Source organism: Heptranchias perlo, chromosome 1 (genome assembly GCF_035084215.1).
Source record: "Heptranchias perlo isolate sHepPer1 chromosome 1, sHepPer1.hap1, whole genome shotgun sequence".
Classification (NCBI taxonomy): Eukaryota; Metazoa; Chordata; class Chondrichthyes; order Hexanchiformes; family Hexanchidae; genus Heptranchias; species Heptranchias perlo.
The window spans coordinates 70,517,757-70,544,605 of NC_090325.1; the positions used below are offsets into that span (position 1 = coordinate 70,517,757).

General features: G+C 40.6%; 1 protein-coding gene across 5 annotated transcripts in view; it reads left to right on the forward strand.

Annotated features, from left to right (window-relative positions):
• Positions 1-26,849, forward strand: part of kif2a (kinesin family member 2a) — a 163,671-nt gene that overhangs the window by 97,443 nt on the left and 39,379 nt on the right. For all 5 annotated transcript variants that reach the window (XM_067986515.1, XM_067986533.1, XM_067986543.1 and 2 more), the window contains 7 exons: positions 1,649-1,811; positions 16,345-16,435; positions 19,199-19,262; positions 19,409-19,500; positions 24,060-24,202; positions 25,463-25,667; positions 26,615-26,725. In XM_067986515.1, coding sequence (XP_067842616.1) covers positions 1,649-1,811; positions 16,345-16,435; positions 19,199-19,262; positions 19,409-19,500; positions 24,060-24,202; positions 25,463-25,667; positions 26,615-26,725 — 869 coding nt within the window. The remainder of the gene's footprint in view (positions 1-1,648; positions 1,812-16,344; positions 16,436-19,198; positions 19,263-19,408; positions 19,501-24,059; positions 24,203-25,462; positions 25,668-26,614; positions 26,726-26,849) is intronic.

A 26,849-nucleotide genomic window follows, 5' to 3' on the forward strand; every position in this document is an offset into this window, starting at 1 on the left:
GGAGTTTTTTGAGGATGTAATTAGTAGAATAGATAGGGGAGAACCAGTGGATGTGATGTATTTGGATTTTCAGAAGGCTTTTGATAAGGTCCCACACAAGGGGTTAATGTGCAAAATTAAAGCACATGGGATTGGGGGGAATATACTGGCATGGATTGAGAATTGGTTGACAGACAGGAAACAGAGAGTAGGAACAAACGGGTCTTTTTCCGGATGGCAGGCAGTGACTAGTGGGATACCGCAGGGATATTCGCAATATATCAATGATTTGGATGAGGGAACTAAATGTAACATTTCCAAGTTTGCAGACGACACAAAGCTGAGGTGGAATGTGAGCTGCGAGGAGGATGCAAAGACGCTCCAATATGATTTAGACAAGTTGGGTGAGTGGGCAAGAACATGGCAGATGCAGTATAATGTGGATAAATGTGAGGTTATCCACTTTGGTTGTAAAAACAGAAAGGCACATTAATATCTGAATGGTGATAGATTGGGAAAAGGGGAGGTGCAATGAGACCTGGGTGTCCTTGTACACCAGTCGCTGAAAGCGAGCATTCAGGTGCAGCAAGCAGTTAGGAAGGCGAATGGTATGTTGGCCTTCATTGCAAGAGAATTTGAGTACAGGAGCAGGGATGTCTTACTGCAGTTATACAGAGCCTTGATGAAACCACATGTGGAGTATTGTGTGCAGTTTTGGTCTCCTTATCTGAGGAAGGATGTCCTTGCCATGGAGGGAGTGCAACAAAGGTTTACCAGACTGATTCCTGGGATGGCAGGAGTGACATATGAGGAGAGATTGGGTCGACTCGGCCTGTATTTACTAGAGTTTAGAAGAATGAGAGGTGATCTCATCGAAACATATAAAATTCTAACAGGATTAGACAGACTAGATGCAGGGAGGATGTTCCCGATGGCTGGGGAGTCCAGAATCAGGGGTCACAGTCTCGCGATACGGGGTATGCCATTTAGAACAGAGATGAGGAGAAATTTCTTCACTCAGGGTGGTGAACCTGTGGAATTCTCTACCACAGAGGCAGTGGGGGTCAAGTCACTAGATGTATTCAAGAAGGAGAGATATATTTCTTAATGCTAAAGGGATCAAGGAATGTGGGGAAAAATCAGGAACAGGGTACTGAGTTAGACAATCAGCCATGATCATTTTGAATGGCAGAACAGGGCTGAATGGCCGACTATTGCTCCTATTTTCTATGTTTCTATGTTTTAACCCTAGGATCTAGGCCACCAGGTCACTGGACTAAAAGCCAACAAATCCCCATTAACTTCTCCAGTACTTTTTCTTTACTAATCTTAATTGCTTTAAGTTCCTTACTCTCATTAGACCCTTGGTTCCCTGCTATTTCAGGTATTTTTTTTTTGTGTTTTCCACTGTGAAGACAGATACAAAATATTTGCTTAAGGTCTGCCATTTCCTGATTTCCCCATTATAATTTCTCCTGTCTCTGCCTCTAAGGGACCCATGTTTACTTTCGCTAATCTCTTTTTATATACTTGTAGAAGCTCTTACAAACTGTTTTTATATTTCTTGCTAGTTTACTCTCATTTAATTTTCTCCCTCTATCAATTTCTTGGTCATCGTTTGCCCTCCCAATAGAAGTGAAGACTAACTCTTTGCCTTAATCTCTTTCAGAAACTGCAATAAGAGATCTTGATGTAATCACAATTCCCAGTAAGGATGTTGTAATGGTCCATGAACCGAAACAAAAAGTGGACTTAACAAAGTTCTTGGAAAACCAAACCTTTCGTTTTGATTATGCCTTTGATGAGAATGCTACTAATGAAATGGTTTACAGGTATGCAAAAACTATTGTTTTTCAGGAGAATTGCCTAATAACTGACAAACTGGTAAACAGTATGCTTATGATAACAGCCAACAAATAATTTACACAGCTAAACCAGGATACTGAGAATAGCTAAGTTGATCTCCAGGCTGACTCCTTAAGTAAGCCTGCTTTCCTGACTTTCCTGATCAAGTGCATGTAGAGTCTGTTCTTTGTTTAACTTTTCAAATACTTTTTTGAAACATTTGCTTCAAAGTACCACTGCTTTTGTGTCAATGAATCAAAAGTACTTTTCTCTTTATCAGTAATTGTTGTTTTAAAAGAACTGTCTGAATCCAAAGTCTGCTGTTTTAGTTCTGGGATTTGTTTTGTTCTCTATTATTTCCACCCCCCGCCTCATGCTGGCAGTAACTCCTGCTATAGTTCCACGGTCACTGACTGCCTTCCCATCATTTTATCAACACGGCCCAGACATTGAAGGATGATGGGCTTTAGTTTTCAATGTACTTGATGCAGTGTTCACAGAATCATACAGTACAGAAGGAGGCCTTCGTGCCTGTGCCGGCTCTTTAAAAGAACACTCCAGTTAGTCCCACTCCCCTGCTCTTTCCCCTTATCCCTGCAAATTTTTCCATTTAAATATATATCCAATTCCCTTTTGTTTGCCTCTTTCCTTCATTCATTCTTCCTCTCACTCCCCCCCCTCTGTTTCATTTTTCCTGGATTTTATTTCTCCATCCCTCATCCCCTTTCATCGCCTCTCTTTCACTCTGTTTGCCTCGTAAACATCAAGCTTGGACGTGCAGATTGTCTCAAGATCTTCTGAATGTATGGTATTTCCTAGAGCTGATCTTGGCTGGTTTAAGTTTCGGGTTGAGATAAATCGTGTACCCATCTTATGTTACACACAGTTATACCTTCAGGGTATTTTGTACCTGAAAAAGGAGGAAATAAACAAGGCAGACCAGGAATAGAGAGAAAGTTTGAAGGGAAAAAAAACCCACTGATGTCCATGGCCTTGCAGACTGAAGGAGCTCTGGTGTTTTAGAAAACAGGGTCCAATACCAGACACGTTACTGAGCATTAGAGTTCATGATACCAGAGCTAAAAGGGTTAAATTATGAGGACAAGTTGCATAGACTAGGCTTGTATTCCCTTGAATATAGAAGATTAAGGGGTGATCTAAAGAAGGAAAGTCTTGCATTTATATAGCGCCTTTCACAACCTCTGGACATCCCAAAGCGCTTTAGAGCCAATTGAGTACTTTTGAAGTGTAGTCACTGTTGTAGAAAACGTGGCAGCCAATTTTGCGCACAGCTAGGTTCCACATACAACAATGTGATAGTGAACAGACAATCTGTTTTAGTGATGTCGGTTGAGGGATAAATATTAGCCAGGACACCGGGAGAACTCCCAGCTCTTGGTAATAGTGCCATGGGATCTTTTACATCCGCCTGAGAGGGCTGACGGGGCCTCAGTTTAACATCTCATCCGAAAGACTGCACCTCTGACAGTGCAGCACTCCCTCAGTATTGCACTTGGGCGCATTAGCCTAGATTTTGTGCTCAAGCCTCTGGAGTGGGGAACTTGAACCCACAACCTTCTGACTCAGGTGAGAGTGCTACCCATTGAGCCACAGCTGACACCTGTGTGTAATTGAAGTGTTTAAGATGTAAACCTAAGTGAAGATATCACAAGTGCCAAAAATACTTAGCTAGGATTGTTACTTATTTGCTAGTCACCTCAAAAGCCATTCATTGGAAATATAGTTCCACCAATCAAGTAGAAGTAATCTACTGTTGACAGAAATGTTATGTCTTGTGCATATTTTTTGATAGTTAATCATTTACTTATTCATAAGGCCAAAACAAGCCAGCCAATTCCTATTGAAAAGAACTGAAATCCTTAGCTACGTATCTGCAAATCCTTTTCAAATAGTTGTTGTTTATTAAAGAAAGACAATAGCTTTGTTTTTGAAAGTTAAATTTGCATTTAATTACTGCAGTTTCTCATGACCACTTTCATGTTTATCTGTATAATTAAGTCTTGCATCTAGTGCATGTCATTCCCTTATATGTGCATGTCAAACCCAACATGTCATGTCTGTATCATATGAACAGGAGTAGGCCATTTAGCCCCTGAAGCCTGTTCCGCCATTCAATGAGATCATGGCTGATCTGTGACCTAACTTCATATCCTCACCGTAGCTCCATATCCCTAATACCTTTGGTTAACAAAAATCTATCATTCTCAGATTTAAAATTAACAATTGAGCTAGCATCAACTGCTATTTACAGAAGAGAGTTCTAAACTTCTACCACCCTTTGGGTGTAGAAGCGTTTCCTAACTTCACTCTTGAAAGTCCTGGCTCTAATTTTTAGGCTATGTCCCCTAGTCCCAGACTTCCCAACCAGCAGAAATAGTTTCTCTCTATCTACCCTATCCATTCCCCTTAATATCTTGGAAAAACTTCCATCAAATTACCCCTTAATCGTCTAAATTCTGGGGAATACAACCCTAGTTTGGGTATTGTCATCTCTTAATTTAATCCTTGGAGTCTAGGTATGATTATAGTAAATCTACGCTGCATTTCTTCCAAGGTCAATACATTGTTCCTAAGGTGCGGTGCCCAGAACTGAACACAGTACTCCAGGTATGGTATAACCAGGGCATTGTATAGCTGTAGCATAATTTCTACCCCCTTGTATTATGGTCCTCTAGATATAAAGGCCAGCATTCCATTAACATTTTTGATTATTTTCTGTACTTGTCCATGACATTTTAATGATCTTCGTACATGGACCCTTAAGTCTCTTTGGACCTCCACTGTTTCGAGCTTTTCACCATTTAGAAAGTACTCTGATCTATCCTTTTAAGGCCCAAAGTGGATGACCTCACACTTGCCTACAATTTTGCCCATTCACTTAATCTATTAATATCTCTCTCTAATTTTATGCTTCCATCTACCCTGCCAGCAATGTTGCCTATCTTTGTGTCATTGGCAAACTTGGATGTGTCATTAATAAATATAGTGAATAGTTGAGGCCCCTGTGGGACACCACTATTCACATCTTGCCAATTTGAGTACCTGCCCATTATCCCTACTGTCTGTCTCCTGCCGCTCAGCCAATTTCCTGAACAGGTCAATAATTTGCCCTCAATTCCATGAGCTTCAACTTTAGCTAACAGTCTCTTATGAGGGACTTTATCAAATGCCTTCTGGAAGTCCATATAAACAACATCCATAGGCATTCCCCTGTCCACTACTTTAGTCACCTCTTCAAAAAAATTTAATCAGGTTCATCAGGCATGACCTACCCTTTATAAATCCAAGCTGGCTCTCTGTCTCTGATCAGCGGAAAATTTTCAAGGTATTTAGTCACTCTATCCTCACTTATAGACTCGAGTAATTTCCCGACAACAGATATTAGGCTAACTGGTCTATAATTCCCTGGTTTCCCTCTCATCTTTCTGAAATAGTGGAGTGACGTGCACTTTTCCAATCTAAAGGAATGGTTCCTGAATCGAGAGAACTTTGCAAGATTATAGTTTGGGCTTCTGCAATGTTCTCACCCACTTCCTTTAAAATCCTGGGATGGAAACCATCTGGTCTTGGGGCTTTGTCACCATTTGGTGCCAGTATTTTCTTCATTACTGTTAATTTGCTTACTTTTTTTTTTATTCGTTCATGGGATGTGGGTGTCGCTGGCAGGGCCAGCATTTATTGCCCATCCCGAATTGCCCTTGAGAAGGTGGTGGTGAGCCGCCGCCTTGAACTTAATTATGGTGAGTCTTCGTCCCTGATTCAAAATGAGTTTCCTTGGGGTGTCCGGCATGCGATTCTCTCCCTCTGCTGGTAATACTGATGCAAAGTAGTTATTCAACATGTTTGCCATTTCCTTATTTTCATTTACAGTATCACCATTATCAGTTTTTAAGGGGCGCACATTGCACTTGACCACCCTCTCTTTCCTAATATAATTGTAAACATTTTTTGTGTTGATTTTGATATCCCTTGCAAGTTTCTTTGCATACTCCCTTTTTGTAGCTCTTACTATCTGTTTTGTCACCCTTTGCTGTTCTTTGTATCTCTCCCAGTTGTCAAGATCTGTAGTATTTTTTGCATTTTTGTATGCTTTTTCTTTTATGTTGTCCCTTACCTCTTTTTGTCGTCCATGGCTGTTTTTTTTTGGCAAGTGGAGCTCTTGACCCTTACGGGTATAAACTGGTTCTGTATCACGTTAAATTATTTTTTAAACATCTCCCACTGATCTTCTGTCATTTTACCCATTAACAGATTTTCCCAGTTTACTGTGGACAGTCTCCATCTCATCATGTTGAAGTCGGCTTTACCTAAATTTAGAATCTTAGTAGCTGATTCAGGTTTTTCCTCTTTCAAACACAAAGTTGAACTCGATCATACTGTGATCGCTATTAGATAAATGTTCATGCACCGTTAGGCTATTAACTGAATCTGGCTCATTACTCGTTATTAAATCTAATATGGCCTGCCCCCTGTTGGTTCTAGGACATATTGTTGCAGAAAGCTGTCCTGAACACTACGTGAAAGGGTGGTAGAGGCAGAAACCCTCATCGCATTTAAAAGGTACTTGGATGTGCACTTGAAATGCCATAACCTACAAAGCTACGGACCAAGTGCTGGAAAGTGGGATTAGGCTGGGTAGCTGTATTTTGACCGGCACAGACATGATGGGCTGAATGGCCTCCTTCTGTGCCATAAATTTTCTATGTTTCTAACACACAAGAAATTTGCTACCTTTCTGGCATGAGCTCATCTACTTATTCCAATCTCTATGAAAGTTAAAATCCCCCATTAAAACCACTCTGCCTTTGCTACATGATTATCTAATCTCTGCATTTATACGTTCTGCCACTTCACAGCTGCTACCAGGGAGCCTATACACAACTCCCACTGCAGTCTTAAATCCTTTTCTATTTCTTAATTCTACCCATAAAGTCTCCACTGCCTGCTTACCTCTCATTATATCCTCTCTTATCATTGGAGTAACTTCATCCTTAATCAGTAAGACTATTCCACCTCCTCTGCCAGTTTCCCTATCCTTCCTGTAGACCTTATAACCTGGTATATTCAGTTCCCAGTCCTGACCGTCTTGTAGCCTTGTCCCAGTAATGGCTACCATGTCGTACCCTCTAAGTTGAATTTGCGCCTGCAATTTATTTAGTTTGTTTAATTTATTTAGTTTGTCCCACATGGTAGGCAACATACCATGTGGGACTCTCGATCTTGCTTACAAAGGATGCTATTTGTTCCACTAATTATTGAACCCCCTACAACTACCACATCACGCTTTGCCTCCTGCTCCAGGGTGCCATGGTCAGCATCCTGGCTGTTCTTCTGACAGTCTTTATCCTCATTCTCACAGGCTGCAAGTACATTGTACCTGTTGGATAGGATCAGTTTCTGCGGATCCTCATTCTCTACCTCACCTGGGTTCCCCTTGCTCTGTACACTATCGGTCACACCAACCCCGTTCTGATCTTGTACCTCTCTACAAGGTGTGACCAAAGTCTGGAGCAAACTGTTCAGATACTCCTCCCCCTCCCTTAATGTGTTGGAGTGTCTCCAACTCGCAATCCAGCTCAATGACTCTGAGGTGGAGAGATTTGAGGCGGAGGCATTTACTGCAGATGTGTTCGCTCGGGACATTCTCGGTGTCCACAAACTCCCTTACACTGCAGTCCAGACACTCTAATATTCTTAATATTTTAAATCTGCGTATAGCATTAGGGAAAGCTACCTTTCACAATAAGGGACCAGCCACATCCACAATACCTACCAAACAAATTACTTGCACTTTTCTGAACTTACCAAACTGGAGCCAACAGCCATCACAAAACAAACATGGTGTCAGCCTTGGCTCGGTGGTGGCACTCTTGCCTCTGAGTCAAAAGGTTTTGAATTCAAGCCCTGCTCCAGGACTTGAGCACATAGTCTAGACTGACACTTCAGTACTGAGGGAGTGCTGCATTGCTGTTTTTGGAGGAAACAAGACAGTGTTTAGGTGGACGTAAAAGATCCCATGGCACTAACAAAGAAGAGCTGGGCAGTTCTCCCGATGTTCTGGCCAACATTTAACCTTCAACCAACAGCACCTAAAATCGATTAACTGGTCATTTTACCCTTGTTTGTGAGATCTTTGCTGTGCCCAAATTGACTACATGTTTATCTACAAAGCAACAGTGACTACACTTCAAAAGTAATCCGTTGGATGTAAAAGACATTGGGGCGTCCTAAGGACATGAAAGGCGCTATATAAATGCAAGTTCTTTTTCATGTTTCCACAGCTAGCTGACTGCATCTAAAAGATAACATATCAAATACATTTCAAAACTTAAATTATTCATGCAAATTTAAACTCAGCCATAAAACTTCTTATGACCATCCAGTAAATTTTACAGAGACCTACCCTCTCCGAGGGGCCAGCGGCTTAAGATTTTTCTCCTGTCCTGATGCATGTTTTCTTTTCCTGACCTTGCCTGCCCAATATTTTTTGAACCTCCAAGCATGTGACCTTTCAGGTTTCTATACAAGGGACGTAGGGGAGTTCCATATCTCCTCTCAGGAAAAACTAACCAGAAGAGGAAGGAGCTGTAGAGAGAAAGATCAGAGAATTTAATTCAGGGTGTACATAATAAGCCATGGGTGTCCAAACTACTGACAATCTGGCCTGCAAAGCCTAGCTTGCCACATGGACAGTTTCTCTCATTGTTGGAACAAAAAAATCCTTTCAGCTGCCTCTGCTGCTTCATCTCTTCCCCATTGCCATCAAGCCAATCCTCTCCTCTCTCTTGCCCTGAAGCCACATCCCTCTCCAGTTTCTCTCCCATCTCCCCATATGCCCACTCTGGACTCATCTCGTCTTTGAGGCCCATCTTCTGCTTCTTTGACCCTGTTACCACTAAACTGCTGACCACCCAACTTTTCTTCTTGGGCTCCATCCTGGCTGACATTGTAAACGGTTCCCTCTCTGGAGGTACTGTCCCCATCCTTTTCAGAACTACCGTCATGAACCCTCTCTCCAAAAATAATCCATCCTTGACACCTCTGTCCTTGAAAACTACTGCTGCATTTCCAACCTACCTTTCCTCTCCAGTTCTTGAATGTGCTATAACCTTCCAAATCTGTGCCCATCTTTCCTGCGACTTCATTTGAACCTCTCCAATGAGGTTTCCACCTGAAACAGCCCAAGCCAAAGTCACAAATAACATCTTCTGTGACTGTGTCCATGGTGTGTTATATCCTCCTCGTCCTCTCTGCAGCCCTTGACACAGTCGACCACACCATCTTCCTACTTCATCTCTCCTCCGTTATCCAGCTCAGTGGGACTGCTCTCAGTTCTACTTTAAGCTGCCTGATCGCAACCAGAGCTTCTCCAACAATTGCTTCTCAGCTATCCAGTTATGGATGAGCCGCATTTTATTCCAGTTAGACATTGAGACTACTGAAGCCATCATCTTTGGCTCCCGCCTCAAACTCTGTACCCTTGTCACTGATTCGATTTCCCTCTCCAGCCACTGCCTCAGACAGAACCAGTCTGTTTGCAGCCTCAACATCCTATTTGAACCCAAGCTGAGCTTCCTACTCTATATACTCTCCATCACAAAGACTGTCTGCTCCCACGTCCTTAACATCACCGACCTCCATCCTTACTTCAGCTTATTTTCTGCTGAAACCCTCATCCATGCCTTTGCCACTTCCAGACTCAACTATTCCGATGCTCTCATGGCTGGCCTTCCATCTTCCACCCTCTGTAAATCCCACCTTATCCAAAAGTCCTGCTCATCTATCACCCCTGACCTACGCAGGCTCCTGGTCCCCCAACATCTCCAATTTAAAATTCTCATCCTCAATTTTAAATCATTTCATGTACTCACCCAGCCCCACCCAATCTCTGTAACATTCTTCAGCTCTACTTCCCCCTTCTCCCCCCCCCCCCAACCCTTTCCAGGAACACTCTCCATTCCTCTCACTGTTATCTATTCCCCCTCTCTTTGCCCTATCATTGGTGGCTGTACTTGATCTTCCCAGGACCGATGCATTAGAATTCCCTCCCTAAACCTCTGACTCTCCACCTTTTTAGACCCTTCTTAAACCCACCTTTTTGATCAAGATTTTGTTCACCCTTCCCAATATCTCCTCCTTTGCCTGGGCATCCGTTTTTTTGACTACGCCTCTATGAAGCACCTTGGGATTTCTTTTATATTACAGCTGTTATATAAATGGCAGTTCTTGTATTTTAATGATGTTCACTATTTTGTTGAGGTTCCCTTGGACGAGCAATCTGTCAAGTAGATGGTTCATGTGTAAAGTTTACAGGTCAATGGGGCTGCTGCTTAGAGTTCAGTTTGGTGGTCAATCTTAAGTGACCGAGAACAGCAAGGTTGCCAATTGCACAGCCACACCTTGGCACCCAGATATCTTGGGCACCAGGCTTTAAAAAAGTCTTTCAAAGATAAGTAACTAATAGCAATGTTTATCGAGTTGAAAATTAAAATATTGCAAAATGAGGAGATAGTGAATGTTTGTAAGGGAGTGTTTGTAAGAGAGAAAGACACAGAAGAAAGGAGAAGTTTGGGGAAAGAAGGAAAGAGAAAATATTGAGAAGCATGGAAACAGTGAGAAGAAAGAGTGGAAGACAGGGAGACAAAAAAAATGAGTGTTTGGGATAAAAGCAGAGCAAAAGTTGCAGGAAAAATAAACAGTTTTTTTTCCCTGTGAGCATTGCCAAAATCTTGTGTCTAGTATCCGTCCGTCCATCTTGTTACACATCTGTTTTGTGTACATATTACAAAAAACATGATTCGCTTAAATGTGCCATTGATATAAAACCGACCAATCGTAAACTACTATCTTATAAACCACCAAATCAGATAAACCAGTAGTTACCACCAAGCCAAATCACTTTTTTCATATTTGCAATGGCATTCTTGGTCTCTCACCAGACCACTAAAATACCGATTAAAAGTAAAATTTGTAACGTACGTACAAAGTTACATTATTCTGAAAGAAATTCTGCAGCTTGCCAATAAAGTTTACTGTTAGAAATGCTTACACAAAGTCCCCCATGCATGGGCCTGCCCCCTTTGGGGTTTGAGTTCTGCTTGTTTCCTAGAACTTGGCCTCTTCCCGAGGTCCATGCCATCATAGACGCCAGTGTCCAGCCACATCAGTTCATTCCACATGATATTAAGAATGCGTTCGACACAGCAAAGACTATGGGCCCTATCATCATCCTGGCTATAATACTGAAGAACTATGCACCAGAGCTAGCTGCTCCCCTAGGCGAGCTGTTCCAGTACAGCAATGACACTAGCATATACCTAACAATGTGGAAGATTGACCGGATATGTCCTGTCAACAAAAAACAGGGCAAGTCTATCCCTACTAATTACTGCGCTATCGGCCTCATTCCAATCGCCAGTAAAGCCATAGTAGGAACCATCAAGGGACACCTATTCACCAGTAACCTGCTCCCTGACGCTGAATTCAGGTTGTCCCAATCCACTTGGTTCCGCACCTCATCTCAGCCTTGATCAAGATACGGACACAAGCTGAATATCAGAGTAGAACTAAGAGTAACTGCCTTCAACGTCAAGGCAGTGTGCAGCTGAGTATCGCACCAAGGAGCCCTAGCGAAACTGAGGTCATTAGGGGTCAAAGGGAAAACCCTCCAGTGGTTGGTGTGATAACTGACGCAATGGAAGATGGTCTACGTTGTCAGAGACCAGCCATCACAGCCGCAGGGCATCATTGTAGGAGTACCTCAAAGAAGTGTCCCCATCCCAACTGTTTTCAGCTGCTTCATCAATGACCTTCCCTTTGTCATAAGGTCAGGAGTGGGACTGTTCAATGACAATTGTACAGTGTTCAGCTCCATTCACAACTCCTCCTGATAATGAAGCAGCCCCTGCCAGCCTACAGCAGGACTTGAATAACATTCAGGCTCGTGTTGACTTTGTGGCAGGTAACATTTATTCCATCTCAGTGCCAGGTAATGACCATCTTGAACAAGAGAAAGCCAAGCCATCTCCCCCGACCTTCAATGACGCCACCATCACTTGAGTTCCCCTAACATCAATACCCTTGGGGTCACCATTTAAAAGTTAAAAGCTTAACTGGAGCAGCCATATCAACACAGTGGCTACAAGAGCAGGACAGAGGCTCGGTACTCTTGACCAGTGGCTGACATCCTGACCCCTCAAAGCCTCTCCACCATCTACAAGGCTCCTCAGGAGTGTAGTGAAATACTCATTGCTCACCTGGATGGGTATAGCCTCAACATCATTTGCAGCTCACCATCATCCAGGAAAGAGCAGTTTGCATGATCAACACCCCTTTCATCAGTCTCAATGTCCAACCCCTCCATTACTGGTGTACTATGGCTGCAGTAGGCATAGTCTACTAGATGCACTGCAGCAACTCACTAAGGTTAGTTCAACAACATCTCCCTTCCCTGCGATCTCTACCAGCAAAAAACAAGTGCAGCAATGTTGTGGGAACACCATCACCTAATAATTCCCCTCTGTCATGCACCATAGTGATTTGGACATATATTGCCGCTCCTTTTTCATGCTGGGTCAATATCCTGGAATCCCTTACCTAATACTGTTGTGGGAGCATTGCCACCACAAGAAATGCAATAGTTCAAGGAGAAGGGCCATACCACCTAATCATGGCAACTAGGGATGGGCATTAAATGCAGCCTTGCCAACCTAGCCCACAGCCCAAAAACATGTAATTAGAAGAAAAAAACATTGAAATGGGCATTGGGTCTCAGGAAGAGAAATGATATGCCTGAGAGATGCATTGTGGGAGTTGTCATTCTCACTTTTCTATGGAACTACAATATTCAATGCACTGAGTGGAGCAGCAGAAAAGATGTTTTATAAGTCAAAGCTATTAAATAAAAATTCTGAACTTAGTGTTAAGTGATTTGGACTCCGAAATTGGAGGTATAGTGTTGAAATTTGAAGATGATACCAAATTGAGGGGGTATAGGTAATAATGTGGATGTCTGCACCAAGATACAGGAAGACATAAACAGGCTTGCAGAGTGGGTGGATAAATTGCAAATTAATTCAGTGTAGTGAAGTGTGAGGTGGTTCATTTTAGAAAGAGGAATAAGGTCACTTATTTCTTGGATGGTAAGAAACTAAATGGGGTAGAGTAGCTAAGAGATCTGGGAATGCAGATTCATAAATTGCTAAAAGTAGCAACATTAATCGATGAGGCCATAAAGAGTGCAAACAAAGTACTGGGGTTCCATTTCTAGAGGAACAGAATACAAAAGCAGGGAGGTAATATTAAATTTGTAAAGAACCTTAGTTAGTCCACACTTGGTGTGCAGTTCTGGGGTCTCTACTACAAAAAGGATATTGAAGGACTGTAGAAAGTGCAGAAAAGATTTACAAGGATCTTAACCAGAATTGAGAGGATGCAACTATCAGGTAAGATTGAGCAGGCTGGGAAAGAGAAGACTAGAAGGCGATCCGATAGAGGCCTTTAAAATGATGAAACTGTTCGATAGGGTGGATGTGGAGAAACTGTTTCCATCTGTTGGCGAGATCAGCACGGGGTGGGGGGGTATAAATATAAGATAGCCAGTTACAGATCAAATAAAAAATGTAGGAGGAATTTCTTTACACAGAATAGTGAGAATATGGTACATGCTGCCACATAGAGTGGTTGAAGCAGGTAGCACTGATGTATTCAAGGAGTGGCTTGATGCATACATGAGGGAGAAGAGAATAGAGGGATACGGGGGCAGGATGGGAAGAAGTAATTGGAGTGGGAGGAGTCTCATGTGGAGTATAAATGCCGGCATAGACCAGTTGGGCCAAATGGTCTATTTTTGTGCTGTAGATTCTATGTAATATGCTATGCAATGTGTTTGGGATGAGTTTCTCTCTTCAAATTGCTGAAGGGGACTGCTGCACCAAGGCTGAAAAGCAGTATTAGGTGCTTCGATATTGAGCTCAGACATTGCGGCCACAGTCAGCCAGTCCCAGTGCATGCGATTGACTATCAGTTCAATGTGCTAATCATTGACAATTTGACAATGGGGGAACAAAACCTGGTGCAGCAGTATGCTATTGAATTTTTTTGAAATAATAAATCTGCAGTGGAATATGCCATAGTAAGTGTACAGTGTAGATTTACCAGGAAAATAAATTATAATTGAGGAGAGACTTGAGATACTGGAACTAATTTTCTACTGGCGTAGAGAAAGCTATGATGAGATTTAAGAGGTTTTTAAAATTACAAAAGCCTTTGATAGCCTGAATAGGGAAAGACTATTCCCTCTGGCAGGGGAGCCAATGATATGGGGTCATCAGTTTAAAATACTCTGAGAGTGAGAAGTTAGGAGAAATTTATTTATGCAGAGAGATTCTACAGCATAAAATGTTTTGCCACAGGGAGTAGTTGATGCAGAGACCATTGCACCTTTTAAGGGAAGAGTAAATAAACATTTGAAGTAAAGAAAGATACAGGGCTATGGGGAGAGTTTTGAATTGTTTTTGCAAAAAGCTGGCATTGACACATTAGACTGAATGACCACCTTGTATTTCTAAACCTCAATGGTTCTAAGAGGTTGAAAAAATATTTTTGTAGTGATGTAACTGACAGGATAAATCGGGCTGTAGAACTGGCTTTAAACTAATAAAGAGGGGGAGGGCTCACGCAGAAATAATAAGAAGTGAAAGTAGCCTAAAGATTTAAAAAAGGGTTGAGACCAAAGTCCAGATCATATATAGTGTTAAAGATAATATAAGTACTTCAGGTTCAGAAAAAGTTATAGGAAATAATACCAAAATAACTGATAGAAATACAACAGGAGTGATGAAACTCAAGAAGTGTGATAGGTAAAAAAGTGAGAGTAAAACAGCATCAGGGCAAAAGGGCAGGGGAGGGTCTGTTGCCCAAATAAGAATTCTAGACACACATGCACGTAGCATAAGAAATAAAACCAGCAAATTTGAAGTGCAAATTCAGCTTAAAGGGTATGATGTAGGGTATGGGACCTGGATACAAGCTGGGCATGACTGGAAGATAAATATTCCAGGTTATAAAGCCTTTAGAAAGGACAGGGAAATTGGAAAAGGAGGAGTAGCAATATAGATAAAAGGCACTATTACAGCTTTAGAAAGAGGGGATATCAGCAAGGATGAGCAAGCAGTAGAAACTCTGGGTAGAATTGAGGAATAGAAAAAGAGGCAAAACTTTGGTGGGAGCTGTCTACAGACCTTCTGATAGTAGTGAAGAAGTAGCAGATTGCATAAATACGGAGATCAGGGAAGCTTGTTGCAAAAGCAGAGTGTTTATAATGGGAGATTTTAATTTCCATATAGACTGGAGAAGCAGAAGAGCTCGAGTCCCAAAGGCAGCGAATTTCTTGAGTATATATGAGGCAGTTTTCTGGATCAATGTATTCTTGAACCAAGAAGAGGACCAGCCATACTAGATTTAGTATTGAGTAATAAGCCAAAATTAGTCAACAATCTAACAGTCAGGGAACACCTCGCTAACAGTGACCGTAACATGATTGAATTTACTATTGGTTTGGAAGGGAGTAGGGTGAGTCATGAACCAATAGAGTAGATAGAGAGAAACTATTTCCTCTGGTGGGAGAGTCCAGAACAAAGGGGCATAACCTTAAAATTAGAGCTAGGTTGTTCAGGAGTGAGTTCAGGAAGCACTTCTTCACACAAAGGATAGTGGAATTCATAGTATGTTACAGCGCAGGAGACCATTCGGGCCATCGTGCCTGTGCCAGCTCTTTGAAAGAGCTACCTAATTAGTCCCACTCCCCTGCTCTTTCCCATAGCCCTGTAACTCTCCCCTAAGAAAACTGTTGAGGCTAGGCCAATTGAAAATTTCAAAACTGAGATTGATAGATTTTTTGTTAGGTAAGGGTATTGAGGGATATGGAACCAAGGTGGTTAAATAGATTTGAGACACATCAGCCATGATCTAAGTGAATGGCGGAACAGGCTTGAGGGGCCGAATGGCCTACTCCTGTTCCTGTGGAAAAAGGAGGAAGGGAGGAGAGACAAAAAGGCAATTAAAGTACTTGCATGTTGAACATACATTGCAAATCGACTCTGGGTGGTAAGGTACATTGTTTTCAAATATAAATAACTAAGAGATTTTGGGGCAGGAAGAACACAGTTTTACTTGTATTTTAAGTTTTGTAAAGTGTTAAATAAATCGTATTACAATTATAGCCAGGTTTTTCAGTATTGGTAAACTGCAATATTTTCAACTAGTCAATAATGTGATATATTGCTTTGGTAAATTACATTAGGCTACAGAGGGATTGCAACAAAAATCAGAAACTGCTCTTCAGAAACTACACATTAGCAACAACATGGGAGGTTTTCTAATTTATACAGAAATGTTATCATTTTATTGCAATGTAAAATCTATTGTGTGGAATTAATATACTGTGGCAAAGTAAAGTACTTTTGCACGTGCATGTTTGATTTTATTTTTGGTCTTCAGGTTTACAGCTAGACCTCTGGTGGAGACGATATTTGATAGAGGAATGGCAACTTGCTTTGCATATGGTCAGACTGGAAGTGGAAAAACGCATGTAAATACTATTATATTTTTACAATCAAGTTCTAAAATATTTTATTGATTAATTAGGTAATTGTGGTTGGAATAAAAGTCTAATTAGATTCCAGAGAGAATCTTAAAAGTGAGAGCATTATGGTTATATGCTTGTGTTTAGACAGCTGAATATGAAGTTGTTCTACTTAGTCACTGTTGCAGTAATGGATTTACTCAAGATCAGATTTGTATAGCAACTTGTCCCAAACTTTCCACATGTCATTGCCTTCCATCACCTGGTAGGGAATATCCAGCCAATGCCACATGTTTTATTTCCTTACTGGCTGGCAAATGGGGTGAAATGTGGGCTGACGCATGTTGTGACTTCAGTCGTTTATCCCAATTGGCACTGACTGAAAAGTCTATTTGTTCCGTTGAGCTCATTGTTGCATCTTTTACTCAGGTATTTCTCTCCTGCTCAGCACTAAAAACCTTACTGTTTGTAAAGAACAGTGGTCCGTAGTGTACCTTTTATATGCTGTATATCTAGCAGTGTAGCAAGCCATTATTGCTGTATTTAGCTTACTGGGCATGTCACGAGCCCTGTCATGCTCTTCTAGACTTGGAAAGTGGTAGAATAAACACTTAAGACTATCAACTTCAGAAGATGTTTATTAATAGTAACTGATATGCAGTATCAAAGCCAATTCATCAAATTGCAATAGTTTACAGAATATTTCTACTTTTTGAACGCTATAAATGTGACCGTTTGCTATTTCAGGTTTGTGTTATTAAAGATATAAGACATTTACAGTTCCAAGAATTACCCATGAAGTGTCAGCAATGTCCATTTAAGTGTCTGATCCAAATCCAGTTATCACCTGACTGCAAATTGTTTTAGTCTTTATGGGCCATCTGGTTTCATTCCAGCCAGTTGTCTGATGTAGTGAGATGTGCAGCTTCCAGACTAGGTTATTTCTTTAAGCAAACCAGCTTTTAACCACGGGGGTACTGTAATAAAAAGACAGAACAAAAGATACAATATAGATAGAACACCATATTTTATAACACTGGCTTCCTCTACAGACCACATACAGTCTACCCGATTGTAAACTATCCATTTATTTAATTTCCTTGAAGGAAAGTTCTGCAAAATGTTTTCCTTAATCCCCAAAGGTAATCAAATAAACTTCAGAATAGCTATCCATACCTACATCTCTTTTAGGTATTTTTTCCCAATTTTCTGCAGATGGGTAATATTAATCAAGAAGTACTCTTGCAGCTGCTCATGTTGGTGCACCAGAGTGGAAGGACACTGGTTTGATTCTTCCACTTCACTACGTTAACAGACTTAGACATGCTGCTCTATATTACCACAAGGACTGCAGCGGTTCAAGGAGAAAGCCCACCAACACGTTCTTAGGGCAACAAATGCGCCCTTGCCAGCATCACCCATGTCCCGAGGAAATAAAATTCTAAATTTAGTGTGGATAAGTGTGATGTGTGATACATTTGGGAAGGAAAGCTAAGAAAGGGAGTGTACGCTCAATGAGAAGACGCTGATGGCTGTGCATGTGAGGCCTGAGGGTTCAAATACATAATTCCCTGAAAATGTGTGTGCAGGGAGAGAGAGCCATTAAATAGCCAGTAGCACTTTGAGCTTTATAAATAAAGGACATTGGGTGCGAGTGAAGAAGTAATAATAAATCTGTGCATAACATTGATTAGGCCACAGTAGAGACTATATGCTATTTTGGGCATCTCATTATAGAAAAGACACTAAAACCACAGGCAGAACTGGCCACAGCTAGAGTACTGTGTGGAATTCTGGTCACCACATTACAGTAAAGATGTAATTGCACTACAGAGGAGATTTACGAGGATGTTGCCAGGACTGGAAAATTTTAGCTATGAGGAAAGATTGGATAGGCTGGGGTTGTTTTCTTTGGAACAGAGGAGGCTGAGGGGAGATTTAATTGAGGTGTATAAAATTATGAGGGCCTAGATAGAGTGGACAAGAAGGACCTATTTCCCTTAGCAGAGAGGTCAATAACCAGGGGGCATAGATTTAAATTAATTGGATGAAAAAACTTCTCAACTCCCCTCTAATCTTTCCACTAGAGGGTGGTGGGGGTCTGGAACTCACTGCCTGAAAGGGTGGTAGAGGTAGAAACCCTCATCGCATTTAAGAAGTACCTGGATATGCACTTGAAGTTCCATAACCTACGAGGCTACTGGCCAAGAGCTGGAAAGTTTGATTAGGCTGGATAGCTCTTTCAGCTGGTACAGACACGATGGGCTGAATGACCTCCTTCTGTGCCGTAAATTTCTATGATTCTATAGAGTCACCAGGATGATATCAGGGATGGAAAATTATAGTTATGAAGAGAGGCTGGAGTACTGGGACAATTTTCACTGGAGCAAAAAAGGCAATTTAAGAGTTTTTTTTTAAAAAAAAGTATGAATAGGGATAGACTACTTAGGATATCAGTGACTGAGAGGTATATAAGATGGTTAAAAGGATGCAAAAGCTTAATCTGGAATATTACTTTAAATTAAAATGGGGGAGTAGGACAAGGGACTCCTGGGTCCAAACCATGTTATAGGTAATATTACGACTGATATCAATAAGTTATTCACACAGAGAGTAATTTAACACTCCTCCCCCAACAGAAATTTATTGTGAAATATTACAATTCAGCATATTTATTTAGGTTTCATGTTGTCAATGTGCCTTCTGTATTTAAACACCCCTCCCTACCCACCCACCCAAAAAATAAATTTCTCTGATTTAACATTTCAGACAATGGGTGGTGACTTCACAGGAAAAAATCAGGATTGTTCTAAAGGAATATATGCACTAGCAGGTGAGTATTTTCATAAATAACTTTTTACAAAATAATTAGAAACCAATTTTTGTAAAAGCAGTATTATTCCAAGTGTTTATTATGAGTGGTAATTTTTCTGTTTGTGGTAGTAGATTTCACAAATTTTATTTTAACTTTTTTTGCAGCTCGGGATGTTTTTCTAATGTTAAAAAAGCCAAATTACAGAAAAATAGAACTGCAAGTGTTTGCAACATTTTTTGAAATTTACAGTGGTAAGGTAAGTAAATCATTTATTTAACTTCAGATAAAAACTTTGCCATTATACTTGGTAGTTGCTGACTGAAGGATGAATATTTATTCCCATTTCAAAGCAGGGTAGCTCTTTATTGCAGTTTATACTTTATCTGTAAACATTTTAAAAGTCCACCTTAATAGGAATGTGGTTTGGTTAATTATATATTTAAAAAGCCAACAGAATAGCTTCCTACATTGACTGTACTATAATAGCAACAACTTCCATTTATATAATATTTCTGATGTAAAAAATGTCCCAAAACGCTTCAAAAATAGGCATGTGGAAAACAGAAGTCAAGCTGGGAAAGGATTAGTAGGGGTTTGGTCAAAGAGATGAATTTTGAGGAGATTTTTAAAGAAGGTTTAGGGATGGAATTCCAGCAAGTAGGACCCTAGCAGCTGAAGACTCTGCCACCAATGATGGGGCAAAAGGAGGAGGGGGTGGGGGGAAGATACATGAGGCTGGAGTCTGAAATGCAGAGTTAGGGCAGGGCAAGGCCATGGAGGGACTTTAAAATAATGATTTTAAACTTGAAGTGTAGGGGAATGGGGAGCCAACGTAAGTCAGCAATGACTGGGGTGATGAGCTGGTGTGGGACAGGAAACGTGTAGCAGAGTTTTGAACAAGGTGGAGTTTATAAAAGATGGGAAGCCAGCAAGGGGAGCATTGGAGTAGTAGAATCTGGAGGTGATGAAGGCAGGTAATGTTGCAGAGGTAGAAATAAGCAGTCTTTGTGGTGGAGCATAGGCAGCGTGAAGCTCAGCTCAGTGTTGAACAAGATGGGATGGTTACAGGAGCGGGGAGGGAGCGAGGGCGACTTGTAGCGGCCCGAGAATACGAGACTGGCTGGCTATCGGGTGGGAAGGCCGCAGCCGGGGACCAGAGGGGGAGGGAGAGATCTTGGGGGTGGGGGGTGGGTTGGCCTCGAGATCTTGGGGGGCGCAGGGGTTAGTGGGTAGTATCGGCCTTGAGATGGTATGGGGGAGTAGTGGGTAATGTTGGCCTCGGGATCAGAAGAACCAGCAGTTCTTGCCTCCCTTTAGCTGCCGGGTTTCCCGAGCCCTGGGAAACCCAGCCTGCAACCGTTAAATCTAAATGGCTGCTAAAATCTGAGGTATGTGTAGCCTCATTAACATAATTAAATTCCTGACTCGCCTCTTGAGAGCAGGTTACTCGCCTGCCTCTGTTAAACCAGAGGTAGGCATGTTCGCAGTGGGTTGGGGTCGGGTTTCACATTTTTAAGGGACTATGTTTTGCTTTTTTAGTTAATGAATCAAGTGAGTTTTTTTATGTTCTAGCTGAAGGCATTTTTAAAATATTTAATTCTAGAAATCATTCTTATTCATTGTTGAGTATAGTTCAACCATCAGAGTGCAATGGGTGTCCCTGAAAGGAGAGATAAGTGTCATGGTCAGTTGAAACATGAATACTATAGTATGTTACCAAATCCATTGGCAGGTTTATCCAGCATTCTAGCTGCAGTTGTGTGGCATATGTTACCAAAGGTTCCATTAGGGATCTCGTACAGATTCTCAAACTAGGCTCTTTGAACTTTAGAGGTGTCTGTGAGGTCATCAGATTTCTGTACTTCTGTACTTGTTAACTTACCAGCACACTATTTTTCTCTCTTTCCCCCCCCTCCCCTCCAACAATAATAGCTCCCTATCAGAAGCCAAATTGAAATGCAGTTCATTAGATTCCAGGATTTCTTGATGACTTCAAGAAATTTCGGCTGTTGCGTCAAAGAAGTTGCATTTTGTAGGTGATCTGTTTCACACAGGACTGTGCTAAGGTGTCTTGTCCCCAGATCTATTCACAGTCCTTCTGTAGCTGATTTCTGCTTTGTAGGGCATACAGAATTTATGTTCTTGGTCTGGTGGAAACCATCTTCCTGATCTGTACACATTGAAATCCATACAATTGAATTTGCTGTGACAATGAATTGCCAACAGATCTATTCCCATCTGCTTTGTTATCCAGGTGATAAATGTTTTGCTGTGCTGCTGGATATTTGCATCAACATGAGTGGATTTGGACATTGTACTCTAGAGACATCCACTTGGCACATCAGCAGGATCAAACGTTGAGTAGTGCGACTGGATCTGGTGCAGTGCAAATCAGTACTAAAAAGTAGACCCAGTGTATCAGCAAGTTGATCAGAACCAAGTTCCAGTCTTTCTGTTGGGATGCAATGATTCCTGTTTGTTAACAAAACATAGGATGAGACTGCCAGCTCCGTATTTAGCAAGGACAACTCAACAGCAGATGTCCTGAGTCCTTTAAGAGTCCACTAGCATGAGTGGATGATCTTCCCAGTGATACACAGTGGAACATCATCCAAACATGGTTAATAACTCAATAAAATTTCATGTCGCTCAGAATCTGTTTGGAACTTGGCCAGCCCTTTTCCTGCAACTTAATGTTTCCAGATGTGAGTTCTCTCTTTGCCCTGATCCCCAGACTTATTCATCACATTCAAACACTGTCGTAGAAAGGTTACAGCACGGAAGGAGGCCATTCGGCCCATCAAGTTAGTGCTGGCTCTATTCAAGAGCAATCCAGCTAGTCCCACTCCCCCGCCCGATCCCTGTAGCCCTGCAATTTTTTTCCTTTTAAGTACTTATCCAGTTCCCTTTTGAAGGCCATGATTGAATCTGCCTCCATCACTCCCACTGGCAGTGCATTCCAGATCCTAACCACTTGCTATAGAATCAGGCACAACAGGCACTGATGACTCTGATAGAACCAGTTTCTGAGGCCAGATGGGGCTAAGATAGTAAACTATATCAATCTTGCTACCCACAAGGAGAATCTCTTTCAACTGTCAAGCCAGATCTTCCACCTGGACCCAACCAACTTCAGTTTAATCACCTGGCTACTGAGAATAATTATCACAGTTCAGACTCTTACAGTTTGTCAGCTTGGTTTCATTGGTAGCATTTGCATCTGAAGTAGAAGGCCCCAATACAGACCTGAGCACATAATCTAGGCTGATACTTCAGTGCAATACAGAAAGTATTGGAGGCACCATCCTTCATGTGAGATGTTGAACCTGTGTCCAATTGCCTTTTGGGGTGGACTTTGAAGATAAATGAGGATTTCTCCTCTATTCTTGGCCAACAATTTTCCCTCAACCATCAAAATTAGATTAACTAGTCATTGATCTCATTACTGTGTACAGAATGTGAACGATACGTTTGCTTACACAGCAACAATGATTGCACCTCAATGTAATTAATTGTACATGAACCACTTTAGGGCATTCTAAGAGACATCATAGGGTGCTACAAAAATGCAGTTTATTTCCTTCCTTTCCTGTTTTCTTCTTCAAATTGTCTAACAACGATTCTCATAGTGCATCACTTATGGCCTGAAAGATTCATCTTTCACTTTGTCTTGCAGTCTTGTTCTTGATAATTAATCTTGGTTGTAGTAAATTATGTACTGGAATTTGTATAGAGTTGAATGATCAGAATATTAAATGCTAAACTAGCTTAGTACAGGTTCAAAAAACTAAGCCAATGTGTTTGTATTTATAGTTAACAGAATCAAAGATATTTGGCATAAACTGTACATGGAAATTAATTTAAAATACATATGGAATGCCTTCTCAATGAGTCAGTTGCTTTTTCATTTCTTATTATGTTGAAGTGAAACATAATTTTGACTCAGTTAGAGAGCTTCATTTTAATACATGAGTTAGCTGCTTATGGATCTTTGGTATGAATGGCCTTCAGAAATCCAGAAAAAACTAAAGAATCTGCAGCTAGGGATTATGCTTAGACTCCAGTTTCTCTTTTGAGTTGAAATGCAAATGCCTCTTAATGAAAATACCCATGGACAACACAATAGTTGCATTTGAGAAACATTTGTTTAACCAGATGAAACTCACACAGTGCCAAATTCAATGATATAAACAGTTTAAAAATGTGAACCAATGCTAGGCTATATTGATTTAGAATATATTACTTGGGCATTTTCATGCATACTGACCAACAGTCATTTTACACACTGAACTCCTACTCAGCCTTTTCTGAAAGTCAAATTCAGTATGGCTGCCCTCATTTTCTCCAAAGTTAAGGCCAAATGAATTGGTGTTCTTTGAGTGGGAACTCCTTATTATGTGTGCAGGAGGACGATGGTAATGAGAGTGGCGTTATGTCACCAGTGCCAAAGCGTCTTAAAGGGACATCATCCCTGTGTGTTTTTGCCTGTTTTTGAATTATACCACTCCTGGCAGACCCATCAATGGGTGGAACATGTCTGTATTCAAAGAATGACGAAGACCCCTACAAGGTGGGTAATTCCTTTCATGGGTATTTAATTAAATGCTAGAAACTCTCTACAAATCTTTTCTTTGCATCTTACCAAGATTATTGCTAAAAAGTGAACTGCTTGTCTTCAAAGTGTTTCTTACCACCATAATGTCTTGGTTTGAATTAATTTAGTAAAACTGATTACATTCAATTTTCAATTGTTTCTCTGTACAACCCTTTGTACAGCCAAATAACTTGTTAAGTTTAATGTATTTTATTATCCAGGTATTTGACTTGCTTAACAGAAAAACTAAGCTAAGAGTGCTGGAGGATGGCAAGCAGCAGGTTCAAGTGGTGGGGCTTTCAGAACGGGATGTTAAATGTACAGAAGATGTTTTGAAACTAATTGAAGTTGGCAATAGCTGCAGGTAGGTCTGTCTTGAAAAGCTTTGATAATTGTGTTTTGTAAATTTTGAAACTTTTTCTTCCTTGAAAAAGTTCAACACACCAAAAACATTTCCCTACCTAATCTTGTGTAAACATCCTTAGGTCAACTTTTGTAAAGGCTAACATATTTCAGAAAAATTCTGTGCAACATCCATCTGACATTTGTTATTTTTCCCAATTTTCCTCCTGTTTTAAATATTAAAGATGAAAAGTATTTCCATAATGCCAATACATTAAAATAAACTTTTAACTTAAAAGAAAATGAATTTCCTGCTTTTTGATGGAGGCCCACCATATTGGACTCCTGCTGTACAGGCGATACTGACTGGGAATTGCTGCCTGTACCCTGGAGGAGCTCTTTTCATTTTAAAGAGGGTGCAACTTCAGATCAACCCAGAACTACCTGACCTTGAGGGGAAAAAAAATACCACCATAGTATACAACGTCTAGATGAAGGGACACCGCTGAAACAATAACTTTGATGCTGATCGTTATCATCAGGTTCAGTTAATATATGTGGGGGGTCCTATCCTTCAAAATAATTGATACTGGATAACTTTTTAACCATCACTTTCTCTGACTAATAGCAAGAACTGGAGTATTTATTGTGAAGTCTTTATAAAGAGTGAAATGAAGGGGAAATCACTTTTTTTCCATTTTACAGTTTGATGAATGACTCAACCAAAGATACATACTTTAATATTTTTAGAAAGTAGCCATCCATCTATTTCTAATTGCTTTCTAAACTGTTCAGAGCTATTATATGCTGCAGCAACACACCTATCAACAGATCACAGATTATCACAAATGCTGTTCTGCAGTCAATGGAGAACACATTCCAAACTATCTTGCCCTCCCAGTTGAAGGTTTGCGTGTGGTAGCAGTAGGATCTAAAAGCAGAAATGTTGGAGGGAAGAAATTAGGTTTGGCACTCTCCCGTTCTGATCTTTTCAGAAGAAAGGTTTTTTTGAATTTTTTGAAACATAATTTGTCCTTTACCATTTAGAAAGTGGATTTTTTTTTTGTGAACTATATACACTTTTGAGTTTATTCTATTAATCATATACTGCAAGTAAATGTTATGTACATTTCTCATTAATTCAGTTTTTCTTTATAGATTTAATAATTTATTAGAAATATTTTGCCTTCGATTTAAAACCCATTTTGAAAATTTTAGAAGAAGCTTCACATTTAAAAGGTTAATTTGGAACTAAACTTGATGTGCATTTTATTTATATTAGAACATCTGGTCAGACTTCTGCAAATGCTCACTCTTCAAGAAGCCATGCAGTGTTCCAGATTATTCTCCGCAAAAAAGGGAAAATGCATGGAAAGTTTTCTTTGATAGATCTGGCAGGAAATGAGAGGGGAGCAGACACCTCCAGTGCAGATCGGCAGACACGGCTTGAAGGTGCCGAGATTAACAAGAGCCTTTTAGCACTCAAGGTAACTCAAAGCAACAATCTTTATATTGGTTAAAGTCACATTTTTCAGTCCAAATCAGGGATACTCATTATATATCCTACGGGCCAACCTTGGCACTTGCAAGCTTTTGTTGTGACTCTCAGCAGGATACAAATACTTTTTTGATGTTGCTAGTCCAATTGGAGGAGCACAGTGCTATCAATAAGCTTAGGAGTTATCACTGAGTGTATTAAGTGCTTCTTTCACTAATGCCAACTCTAAAGCTTACAGACAACACCATGCTTCCCTATCTTCTATATGGACCAGCAGTTACCTCAAAACAATCAATGGGTCCAGATCCTGTTGAGAGCCAATAGAGGTCTTAGAGCGTACATTCCTAATTTGAATACTGCAATTCTTTCACTGGTGGCCACTAGTGATTTGGTTTATGTACAGAGAGAAAAAGCTAAAATTAAGCTTCAATCCAGCAAAGTTAAACCATTTTAGAAAAATGCTAAATGTGATTATGGCCACTTTTTAAGAGTCACAAATTATTTCTGTGGTCCCAGAAAATAAACATGATCTGGATCACGGTCAATTTGATTTGTTTGGTTCTCTTTGTCCCTCTGTTCTTTTACTGTAACTGTTTTCCTGCTGCAGTGCCATTTTCTTTATTACATAAAAGGTAAATTTTGTGGGAAATCTCCTGCTCGTCCGTCATAACTTTGGTGGAAGAGTCGTGGAACCCCTGGGAAAACTGTAATCGCATATAGCTGTCGTTGCAATTTGCAAGAGTGTTTCAATCTATATTTTGAAAAAAACCTTACTGGTGTAATTAATTGGTGTTAGACTGGATTTGAGAGGAGACAGGGACAAGGAACTGATCCATTTTGCCATCTATTCCTCCCAAAAATGTTGTTTATGCTCAGAATTTTAGTGCTGTCTGCTCGAATATTTCTCATTTTAAAATCCGTTTTGTGTAATTGCAGGAATGTATCCGAGCCTTGGGTCGAAACAAACCTCATACCCCATTCAGAGCAAGTAAACTTACTCAAGTGCTAAGAGATTCTTTTATAGGCGAGAACTCTAGAACTTGTATGGTAAGTGACATAGTGTTATACATTTTTAAACAAAGGTTCTTCCTACCTATTGACTATTCAAAAAAAGAATGCTGGTTTCCATTGTGTGCTCCAGGGAATTGTTTGAATTTAATTGCAGTAAACT